Source organism: Martes martes (genome assembly GCF_963455335.1).
Source record: "Martes martes genome assembly, chromosome: X".
Classification (NCBI taxonomy): Eukaryota; Metazoa; Chordata; class Mammalia; order Carnivora; family Mustelidae; genus Martes; species Martes martes.
Genome location: NC_137897.1, coordinates 121515788 through 121528257, shown reverse-complemented (window position 1 = coordinate 121528257; position 12470 = coordinate 121515788). Strand labels below are relative to the sequence as shown.

Below are 12470 nucleotides of genomic sequence, written 5' to 3'. Positions count from 1 at the left end.
TTTTTCCAGTTCCTTAAAGTGTAAAGTTAAGTTATTGACTTAAAATATTTTTTTTATTATTTTTTTTAACTTTAATTTTGTTTTCTTTTTTAAGTAATCTCTACAAGCAACCTGGAGGAGGAACTCACAACCCCGAGATCAAGAGTCACACACTCTACCAACTGAGACAGCCAGGCACTCCTGGCTGATTTCTTTTTTATTGTATAGCTATAAATTTCCCTCTAACTACTATTTTTTTTGTAACTCATAAATTTTGGTATACTGTGATTTTAATTTCAAAGTATTTTTTAGTTTCTTCTGTAATTTTTTCTTTGTCCCATTGGTTGCTTAAGACTGTATTATTTAATTTCCACATATTTGTGAAATTTCCAAATTTCCATCTGTAAATGATTTCAGATCTCATTCTGTATTTTTAGAAGATGCTTTGTATGATTTCAAACTTCTTAGATCTATTGAGACTTACTTTGTGGACTAACATGTGGTTTATCCTGGAGAACATCCCACGTGCACTTGAGAAAAATGTATTTTCAGCTACTGTTTGGTGGATCTACTAGTAACAATATTCTCAGTTTTTGTTTACCTGGGAATGCCAATTTCTCCTACATTTTAGAGGATGATTTTGCCAGATACAGAATTCTTCTTTAGTAGCTCTGTTGTTCTTTTTTTCTCTCTCAGCATTTAGAATATTTCATCCCACTGCCTTTTGGCTACTCTGGTTTCTGATGATAAACTGTCTTTCAATCTACCCCTAACCCTTGTGTGTAATGAGTCACTTCTCTCTTGCTGCTTTCAAGATTCTCTGTTTGCCTTTGGCTTCCAACACTGATTATAATATGAGTCAATGTCAGTCTGTGTTGAGTGTACCCTGCTTGGAGTTCTTTGAGATTCTTGGATGTGTACCTTCATGCCATTCATCAAGTTTGGGAACTTTTTTTTTACCATTATTCTTTTATATATATGTTTTCTGCCTGTTTCTCCCTCTCATCTTGTACTGAGACTCCTATTTTGAGTATACTGATAATATTTCAAAGTGTCCCACGGGTCTCTTAGGCTCTGTTCAGTTTTCTTCATTCTTTTCACTTTCTGTTCCTCAGACATAATATCAGTTGATTCTTTCTTTTTTCTTCTCAAATCTGTTGTTGAATCTCTCTGGTGAATTTCCCACTTCAGTTATTACACTTCTCATTCCAGAATTCCTAGTTGGTTCCTTTTTATAATTTGTCTCTTTACCAATATTCTCAATTTGATAGCCTCTGTCCTTTTCATAGTTTCCTTTCATTCTTTGTACATGGTTTCCTTTTAGCTTTTTGAGAATATTGATTATAAGTCCAATGTCTGGGCTTCCTCCAGGAATTTTTTATCAATTCCTTTTTCTTGTTTATGGCCCCAAATTTGTTTCTTTGAATGCCTTTTTTGTTGTTGTTAAAACCGGAAGTCTTGAATATTATAACACAGGAATGGTGGAAACCAGATTCTACCCCACCCTAGGGTTTGTTGTTGTTGCTTGTTTTATCTGATTTTGTGTGTTTGTGACTTTCTTGAACTAATTTTTCATAATCTATATTCTTTGTTATATATGGCCACTGAGATTTCAGTCCCGTTAGCTTAGTGGCCCTGTAATGACTCAAAAAAGATTTCCTTAAATGTGAGATTGTGATTTTTTTGACTAAGCATTTGCCTGGTTGCTATAAAGTTCTGATTAGTTTCTACAGTTCTAAGAAAGTTGATTCTCACAGGTTTTGCCAAATTATTTGTTTGCTGAGACTTTCTATTTAAACATTTGTTATAGAAGTATTTGTGATTTTTAAAAACATTTTTCTAATAGTTACTTTAAAGTCATCATTGTCCCCTCAGTGCTGGCATCTGTTGATTACTGTTTTCCACACAAGTTGAGATTTTTGTCGTTCTTCCCATACATAATTCTGAATTATATACTGTGTGTTTTGAATATTTTTTATAATCTCCTGGGTCTTGTTTATATTCTACAAAGAATGTTGCTTTTGTTAAGTTGCCTAGTTAAGTTCAGGCTGAAATTTCCACATGGGCTGTGGTTCCAATGTCAGTTCAATTTTCAGAGCATTTCTAGTCATCTTCAGATCCTTCCTGCCTGCATGCCACCCAGTGGTTAGTATGGGACCTCCGTGGTGGTCTACTATTTAATTCAGTTATCATTCATGCTAATTAAGATCAGGTCCATACATTAATGGCTCACGAGTGGGCCCAGAAATTTACAAACAACTTTATGAAGCTGGCGTTAACACACTCCTCCCTTTGCGTAATTTCCTGGAGGCTACCCTTTTTTGGTCCTCCTGCCAGAAATTTTGGACTCTAGTTAATCTTTTATGCTCTTCTACAACTGAGCCTCTGGAGACACAGAACTAGTAACCAGCCTTCCATTCTTAAGCCAAAATCACCATCATCATCATTAGCAACAATAGCAGCAGCAGTAAAAGTTCTCCTAACTAACAGAATAAAGTGTCTGGAATTGTAGCAATTGTTAAGACTGGTGTCCCAGAGCAGGATACCTGAAAACTAGCACTTGGTGATCCATGAGAAAAGTGGCTGGCTTTCAATGCTCCTGCTGACGAACTAAGGCTACAAATAATGAGCTAGCACTCATGTTTTTGTTGGCTTGTTCTTAAAAGAGGATTGTTCAGAAGTATTTTTAAAAGTCATAATATATTATAAATATAACATGAATATAAATATAATAAAAATAAACAGAAAAAAAATTACCACAGAGGAAACAGGTAACTGAAAAAACAGAAGAAAATTTAACATTTCCTATTTAACTATCATGTTAACAAATCAAGAATAGGATACTGTGAAATAGGAATAACCACTAAACAAGGACAAATCTCTTACAAATTAAAAATATAAAAAAATTGCTAAATGAAAGGGCTGGAAGATAAAATCTAAAATATTCTTGAGAAATCAGAACAAAAAAGAGAGAGACAGAAAATATGAGTTGAAAGAGTCACTACCGTCAATCCAGGACCTTTAATATCTGACTAATAGGAGTTCTAGAAGGAGAGAGGAAAAACAAGGGGGAGATTTATCTAAGAACAGAGAAAATGATATGACACATCAATCCTACTAACCTATGGAGAGAATGAGGTAGTCACAGGAGAGGAAGCTGTTAAGGTATCTCTTTATGTTGGGGCTTCAACTCCATGAGAGAGGAGAACTACACTGGGTAAATGAAGGTGGGCATTAACCATGAACAAAAGGATTCATGTCCTGATTCCCTAAAGCAGCTTGAGACCAGGAAGTCTCCCTTCTCTATAGCACAAGTTCATTTACCTCATCTTCCCAACACTCCAAATGCCACCTTATTAGAGTCAAAGTGGAGAGAAAGGGAAATAACTCAAAGAATGAGGAATTATCCCCCAAAGACTGAGTTACACTTGAAGCTTTAAATGATGGGACTTGATTGAATTATGAATAAGATCTTTTCTTCCCAGGAACTGGATTGTTTCATCTGAGGATCCAAAAGAAAATGATAGCACAGAACTTCCCAGAGTTGCAGGACAAGTGCTGTCTCACTGACAACATCCAGCAGTTTGAATCATAGAATATCCACACTCTGGTTGTATCATATGAAATTTCACAACATCAAGAATAGAGCAGTTCCCAAAAGCTGTCAGAGAAAAAAAAGTGCCCTATAAAAGAACAAGAGTTAAACAGGTAAAAGACTCAAATGCATACCTTTCTTAGAAAGAGTGAACCAAGAAAGATGACATAAAATCCAGACAGCGGACTGAAATGAAATCCACTGAAATCAGTGAATCTAACCAAGGAGAATAATGAAGGAAAGTTCCAGGATGTCAGCCAAGACCTGACTAAGGTAGGAAGATGGAGGGCTTCAGGGAGTGATCCTAGCAAAAGCAGGGACTCCAAAGATTTCTATATTACTCCTAAGAATCTGGAACTCAGGGAGGTGATAAAGGCAGAAAAATAAGGAGAGAAAAGCCATTGAAACACCCCATGGAAAAGCAAAAAGCTGTTCAAGAAAGGAAATGGAATCATAATATACTACTTTACACTGCTTGGTTGTACATGGAATAATGATATTTACATAATCATGATGATAAACACTGTATTTTCTACTCTTAGAGTCAACAAGTAGAAAAAGCACAGAAAATGCAATTATGGTTGCAACACATACCACAGCTGTTTGCAACTGTGAAAATATAAAGGTTTATAGTAAAAAATACAAGTAACAGCAGGGAGCCAAAAGATAGTGTCTATTGTCTGTTGCGGACAGAATAAAGAGGCAAACTTGAAGAATAGAAAAGTCACCAACAGAAGAACGAAAGTAGTAACATAACTACACTGGGGGACATGGAGATGGGGCGGGGCATGTGAGCTAAATCCTCATTTGTGAGGGCGAAGTAACGTATTAAGAATAGATAACATCTAAAATTAGTAAATCAAGAAAGAATACGAAAAGCATATTATTTCAAGATATAAACATAAACATCGCTTTGTCTCTACTGAGGTGACTGATGTGTTTCCTTCCACGTATTTTGTGTATTTACTAGCAAGTATGCTGGCACGTTGATGTGTACATATCTCTTCCATATCCTTACCCAAATGGTAGCATGCTATCCATACTATACATACTATTCTCGTACCTTGCCTTTTTTATTTAATGATGTTTCTTGCAGATATTTCTGTATTACTACTGAACGTCCTTGTATTTTTAATGGCTGCATATTATTCCATTATTTAGATGCATAATTTATTTAATTGGGTCTGTACAGTCAATTAGCCCACCAATACACACATACATGCATACATCTCTGTCATACTTACTCTGAGCTCTTCTGGGCCTGTATAGATTGAAAGCAAGTGTAGAGTACTCGGCCAGTCTAAAAGAAAAAAAAAAGGAAAAAGAAAGAGAAAGAAAGAAAGACAGAAAGAAAGAAAGATCACACAGAGAAGGATTACTTTAGTAGATTCAGACCTAATACTCATATCCTTACATAGGTGGTATCCGAAGACCTTCTAGAAGTGGAAGGTTAAAAGGGATTCCGATTTCCGTAAAGGATCATGTACTCAGCTCAGTCAACATGAAATGGCCTTAATGAAACATCTGTTCATGTGACAGCAGAGAATTTCTTATAAACATGAGGACCAAGAAACCAAGAACCAGAGCATTTGAACAGTTTTGTTGGAAGCTGACAAACTTATCCAAATATTTATAATGACAATAAATAAATTTATAATGACAAAGCCAAAATCACTTCAGATGAAGTATAAACTTCAAGATTACTGTTTCTGGAAAAGAGTGGCTTTATGAACAATATTCATTATTAATATAACTTCTGACCATATAACTAAGGTACTAAAGGACAGAGCATACTTGAGATAGTTTTGGCAAAATTCATTCCTACAATGTTAAATGGTAATTTTCTTTTTGTTTGAACTGACACATAGTCAAACCTCTTGACATAAACGAACAATTCAAACAGAAACACTCTACATAGAAAATTGCTAAGACTAGCCATTGACTGGGCTGTTCAACTTCTCTTCTCTGAGCTTCTCATCCATCAAATGCAGATAATAATAATCCTCAGGGCACCTGGGGGGCTCAGTCAGTTAAGCATCCAACTCCTGATTTCAGCTCGGGTCATGATCGCGGGGTGGTAAGATTAAGCCCTGCAATGGGCTCTCCACTCAGCATGGAGTCTGCTTGAGATTCTCTCTCCCTCTCCCTCTGCCCCTCCCACGCATGTTCTCTTTCTCTCTAAAATAAATACATAAATAATCCTCATCCTCACAGACCCGTGGTCAGGGTTAGAGCATGCTTATGTCAAACACCATACAACAGATTGACAAACGGCAGCACTTGTGGCCGTTATTATTATATTATAATCATATAATTATATAATTATTATTACCATCAAAATATGTACAGAATCTGGCCCCTTTTCATTAGCTCCACTCCTACCACCATGGTCAAATCTCCATCAACTCTCTCTTAGAGTACTCCAGTATCTCCCTAACTGGTTTCACAGATGTCATGGATTCCATACCCCCACCTTCCCCATGCACCCACCCCCACCCCCCCGTCCAGTCTACTATCAACACAGTAGCCAGAGAGATCCCATTAAAACGTAAATTCACCCTCCAGTGGCTTCTCAAGTCAGTCGAATCAAAGGCCTCATGAGATCTGGCCCCTGGTTACCTTTCAGACCTCATTGTAGAACAACCAAATGAGTTATTGTCCAAACCAGGATACTTTCAAGAAGGAAAGGTCCTAACCAAATAGGAGACTAGAATAATGGGATAAAACTGGGACTGCTAGAGGCAAACTGGGACATATGGTCATGGTCTTCCTCATTCTGCCACACTGACTTCCTTGATGTCCCCTGAACATGCCACACTCACCTTAGGGTCTTTGCACTGGCTATTTCGTCTGCCTGGAACGCTCTTCCCCCAAGAAATCCACAAGACTTGCTCCCTCACTTTCTTCAGGTCCTGACTCAATGACCCTTCTCATTGAAACCTTCCCTGGCCACCCTATTAAAATTGCAAAAAGATTTTTCTCTATTCTGTGTGTGTGTGCTTACACACACACACGCACACACACACACACACACACACACACACAAATACCTTTGTGTTTTTATCTTCTATGAAACAGGAAAAAATAAGTCCTACAAAGCCTTGATCCATCATCTGGTACATGGCTTGCGTGCGAACATCTGCAAATAAACAAAAATAAAAATCTGCTGTCGATAAACTCTATCTCGCAAACACGAAGATTTAAAGATAATAGCAGCATATAGTCCTCCTAGGAGTCAGACTCTACAGGCAGAACAGAGATATATCCTAAGGACAATATGACTGCCAAAGTGTAAACATTTTACTGGCTGAGGGAAGAGTAGTACATTGAGAAGTGTGCAATTAAATAAGAAAAGCTAGATTAATAACTCCTCAGCTGGCTCCCCAAAACCTGATAATTCCTTCCATGAGATTCAAAGAGAAACGAAGGCCCTGAAAGTAGACAAACAGCTTCCTCAAATAAGCCTTTTTAAAAAAATCTTTTATTTATTTATTTATTTGTCAGAGAGAGACAGTGCACAAGCAGGCAGAGGCGGAGAGAGAAGCAGGCTCCTCACTGAGAAGCCCGATGTGGGACTCGATCCCAGGACCCTGGGATCATGACCTGAGCTGAAGGCAGTGGCTTAACCGACTGAGCCACCCAGGCGTCCCTCAAATAAGCCTTTTGATGGATGTTTTTAGGGAAATGCATACATGACACTTGACAATGAAGAATGGAAATGTAGAAGTATTATGGAGTAAATTCTCAGAGAGACTGCAACAGAATTAAAACCAACATTCCAGGGAGCAGAAACAAAATCTGTTAAAAGATTACCCCAAACTAAAAGGAGGCTAAATTTAAAAATCTGAGGTCTTCAGACCTCATTGTTCATTGTTTATGAAGGATATAAAGGATTAAGTATTACAACAAAATGCTGAAGGGTGTGCACTTATGCCCAGTTACTTTGGCAATATTTTCCTTTTTTTTTAATATTTTATTTATTTGACAGGCAGAGATCGCAAGTAGGCAGAGAGGCAGGCAGAGAGAGAGAGGAGGAAGCAGGCCCCCTGCTGAGCAGAAAGCCCGATGTGGGGCTCGATCCCAGGACCCTGAGACCATGACCTGAGCCACCCAGGTGCCCCTGGCAATATGTTCTTAAACACTGGGACATCCCCTTGTCTTCCTAAGTGGACTAAAAACTTTTTCATCAAATTTGTTTATAATGATTCTAAGGAGTATTGACTTGTAACTTCTAGAACAGAATGCTTGTTTGGGAAAATGTAATTTGTTACAGTGATTGCTTGGAAGCTTAAACAAAGTTGCAACCTGTATCTGTCATGGGAGGTTGATCCAATCCAACGCTGGCGGTAGATTACCTAATATATCACGGTTTATTGCAGTGCCAATTACCTCAGTCCGGAAGAACTGAGCAGATCTTAAAATTATGAGTATAGCTACAGGCACATTTCTCCTTTTCATACACACTTACAAAGGACAATAAAGTCTCGTGAGATTGATGAAATAACCTACACCATCTAAATCCCTTTCCTTTCTCTTTTGCAAACTATGTACAGATAACATTTTGGTAAGTTAACGGTGTGGGTATGACATAACTTCAACTATCTTTTCCTCCACCACACCTACACTTCCTCCTCCATTTCCTGTGTTCATAAATAGCATTCCTACTAACCCTGATTCATACAAATAGTTCAAATACTGCCTCCACCCATTAGGAGCCGTCTCTGGTTTCAGACAAGGTGTTTCAACTCTCAGCCTCAGCTCAGTTTTTATCTTTAAGAGTCAAGCACTCCTCATTAACTGAGAAGTGTTTTTAAGGAGTAGAATCATTGTAGTATCAAATGCTACAGAAGACGGTGACATAAAATATTTACTAGATTTTTCTCTCCGGTTTTTGTTTTTGTTTTTTGGAGGGAGAACATGCATGTGAGTGAGGGAGAGGGTGAGGGAGAGAGTGAGGGAGAGAGACGATCTCAAGCGGACTCCACACTGAGCCTGGAGCTTTCACGGGGCTCGATCCCAGGACCCTGAGATCAAGACCTGAGCCAAAACCAAGAGTCGGATGTTCCACTGACTAATGTTTACTAGATTTTCAACGGATGTCACTGATTACTTTCAGTGGACTGGAAGGCAGACTAGAGCAGGGTGAAGAGTGTAAATGAAAAGTGAGAAATGTCTTTGACCTGAAGGAGAACTGGGATTGGCAAGTATTTTTTGTTGTGTTTTCTTAAACATGAGGTAAAGCTGCACGAAGGCAGAGGTCTTGTTTTTCTCCTTCACTGCTTTATCCCCAGCACCTTGAGGGCTGGACACATAGTAGACGCTCAAATTTGTTTCTTGAAGGAACAAATAAATGATGGGGAAAATCCAGTACAATGGAAAGGGATACAGATGTTGGAGAGAGAAGCACAATGAAGGGTTAAGGTTCTTCAAGTCATGGGAAGCCAAGATTAAGAGCCAGAATGGAAGGATGTCTATTAGCTAAGAGGAGGGGAAAGGAGAAGATGAGCCCAGTGATAAGAGAAATGGAGAAAATTCCTTTCTAATGACTCCCATTTCCTTTATTAAAGTAGGCAGCAGGGGCGCCTGATCAGCAGGGAGCCTGCTTCTCCCTCTGCCTGCTGCTCCCCCTGCTTGTGCTCTCTCTCTCCCTATCTCTCTCTCAAATAAATAAGTAAAATCTTGAAAATAAATAAATAAAGTAGGAAGCAGTATTATCTGCTGAACGTGAAGGAGGAAGTGAGGAGTTCAGAGGTTTGGGAATGACAAAAAAGCTAAGGAACTGGTCCATGTCGAAACTAAAAGGACATGATACTAGATGCCATGCATGATCTGAGAACGGGCTCTGAACTGGAAAGGAAAAACTGCTACAAAGGACAGAATTGGGAGAATTGGCCAAATATGAGTAAGTTCTGTAGATTACATAAAAGGATGCTATCAATGTCAACTTTCCTGATGCTGGTAATTGCACGGTGGTTATGGAAGTAAATATCCTTGTTCTTGAGAAATATACAATTTAGCATTTAGGGATAAAGGAGCACCATGTCTACAACTTACTCTCAAACTGTGTCTATAGAGAATGATAAAGCAAATGTGGCAAAAGGTCAACAATTATTGAATGCGGTTCTTTATGCTGTTTTTGCAATTTTTCTGTAAGTCAGAAATCCTTTAATAATCAAGTTCTAAAGCATTAGCAGGTATGTTTGACCCACATCACCCTTGCCTTTGTTCACATATGTTAACCTTAAACTTTAAAGTATATTTCTCAAGAACAAGGATATTTACTTCCATAACCACCGTGCAATTACCAGCATCAGGAAAGCTGACATTGATAGCATCCTTTTATGTAATCTACAGAACTTACTCATATTTGGCCAATTCTCCCAATTCTGTCCTTTGTAGCAGTTTTTCCTAAATTTATGTAGGGAATAAAGTTAAAGTTAGGCAAAACCTAATCCAAAGCCAAAAGACTCACATTACACTCTTGAAGCAGTAAGATCCTGGAAGTGGGTTATCAAGTTATCAAGTTCTGCTCCAAACTAGTTTCCACTTTATTCCCTACATATAAAACTTTGTCCTTTGCACATCTTATTGCTATGGGGGGGAACATAATTTAACATTGTTGGAGTTTGTGCCTTTCATTACAGAATGCTCTCTCGCCCCTTTGCTAATGGTGTAACTGACTTTTCTTTTCTCTATAGAGCTAACCTAGCCTGTTACTCTTTTACGTTTAAAGCTTATCTTTTTTTTTTCTAAATTTAAAGTCTAAGTTTAAAGCTGTCCTTAATTTTTTTTAAAAATTTAAATTCAATTAATTAACACATAACGTATTATTTGCCCCAGGGGCACAGGTCTGTGAATCATCAGGCTTACACACTCCACAGCGCTCACCATAGCACATGCCCTCCCCAATGTCCATACCCCAGCCACCCCATCCCTCCCCCGCCCCAACCAACCTCAGTTTGTTTCCTGAGATTAAGTTTCCTATGGTTGTCTCCCTCTCTGTAAAGCTTATCTTTAATGACATTTTCTTCTTGTTTCATTTCTTAGTCCTAAGGCTTTTATTTTACATTTGCTGCTTTAACTTGCCGGTGCAAATGCTCTTTTTTATGTCTTCCTTATCGTAGTTACTCTTTATTTCCCCTTTAGTATTTTAACTGTTTTTCTTCCTCACAAAATCGTAAGGTCCAAACCAGCAGAAACTGTGACTACATTGTTGCATCCATTATAAATTTGTTGACTAGTCACTTTTCACTCCTTCTCACTTGTCATTCCTATTAAACATAATTCCTGTACACACTTTAAATCATCACTCATGTTTTTTTTCCCAAGACTTGCTAACACGGGGCACCGGTTTGACTCTATTCTTCGGCAGCCATTTGGAGATGAGCTACATATCTTTGTAGCTACACGATTTCTCAGGCTCTGGAAGTCCACACCAATCTAGCCATTGTGAAGAGCAGTTCAGCTGGGAGAGGATTTTTTCTTTAGTTTTATCTATAGTTTGGAGATCTTCCAGTGTTGTCTGCCCTTCAACTTTTTTTTTTTAAGATTTTATTTATTTGTTAGAGAGAGAGAGAGAGCACAAGCAGGCAGAGCGGCAGGCAGAGGCAGAGAGGGAAGCAGGCTCCCTGCCCAGCAAGGAGCCCGATGCGGGGCTCGATCCCAGGACCCTGGGATAATGACCCGAGCCGAGGACAACGGCTTAACCAACTGAGCTGCCCTGGCGCCCTGTGCCCTTCAACTTTAGATATTCAGTCACGCTCTCTCCATGTCGAGTTGTACAGATAAATGCTTTGCTACTGTGCTAAGCACGGGACAGAACGTCTTATACAGGATTTCACATATTGTTCTGATTTTCTGCCAGTGAAGAAACCGTGGCACAGAGAGTTAAAAGATCTTCTCAACCTGTAAGGGACCGAAAAGAGATTCTAGCACACCTGTTCCCTGACAGAACGTAAAGCTGCCATTCCCAGCCCCCGTGCTGTAAGAACTCTCTGAGCTTTTCATTTTGTTCTTTATTCCCTTTCCTTACCCAGTTAGGTGTTACCAGTTTTTTCAATGTAAGATCTCAATGCTCTAGTCTCCAAATTTACTTGGTGTTCAATTATTTTCCTTCGGCTTCTTAATCATTGCATTATTTACAGCTGAAGAAAACATCCAGAGACTGATAAAGTTTTTTCCCCAAGTTCTTAAAAGTTTCTCTTTTTGCCAGAAAATTCTCCATTGTACTCATTACCATAGTGACAATATTGTTCAGGAATAAATACATTCCAACCTTCCTTTCATTGGTGCTTGGTACTTACTTCTCTCTGGCTATGCTACTACCATGGGAGAAATTTGAGGCAAATCTGATTTTAGTGTTAATGGTGGCAGGAAAAAAATTGCTATTATTTTTGAGTAAAAGTTAGATAAAACCAAACACTGAATTTATTCAGTGATATTAAGGTTTTACAAGAATATATTCACAGCTATAAAAACAACACTTATTAGGACATTAGTGAGCTGAAGAATTTGAATAAGGTCAGTAACTTAAATAATAATATTATTTTAATATTAATTTCTCAGTTTTCATAAATACTCTGTAATTATATAAGAGAATATCCTTGCATTTAGAAAATTCATACCAAACATTATTCAGGAGTTAAGGTGAATACTGGCTGTGACTTATTTTCAAATACTTCAGATAAAACATACTCACACACGCAAACAGAACAGAAGAAAATGTGGCGAATCTGGGGCAAGAGATTCAGGAATTCTTTGTACTATTTTATCAACTTTAAGTTTGAAACATAGGTTTAAGAACACCTCTATTGTTACTGCAAGCTCCACTTTAATCTTTTTTCTTTTCCAATTGAAAAAACTCTCCTGATAGTATATTTTTTGTTGACACAAGATA

The 12470-nt window shown here is 38.1% G+C and overlaps 1 protein-coding gene across 5 annotated transcripts in view; it reads right to left on the bottom strand.

Moving 5' to 3' along the window:
• Nucleotides 1-12470, bottom strand: part of BRCC3 (BRCA1/BRCA2-containing complex subunit 3) — a 56061-nt gene that overhangs the window by 31259 nt on the left and 12332 nt on the right. For 4 of the 5 annotated variants that reach the window (XM_080794841.1, XM_080794843.1, XM_080794842.1 and 1 more), the window contains 2 exons: nucleotides 6625-6713; nucleotides 4819-4874 (listed from right to left, as the gene is read on the bottom strand). In XM_080794841.1, coding sequence (XP_080650967.1) covers nucleotides 4819-4874; nucleotides 6625-6713 — 145 coding nt within the window. The remainder of the gene's footprint in view (nucleotides 1-4818; nucleotides 4875-6624; nucleotides 6714-12470) is intronic. The other variant, XM_080794844.1, reaches the window with a different exon arrangement.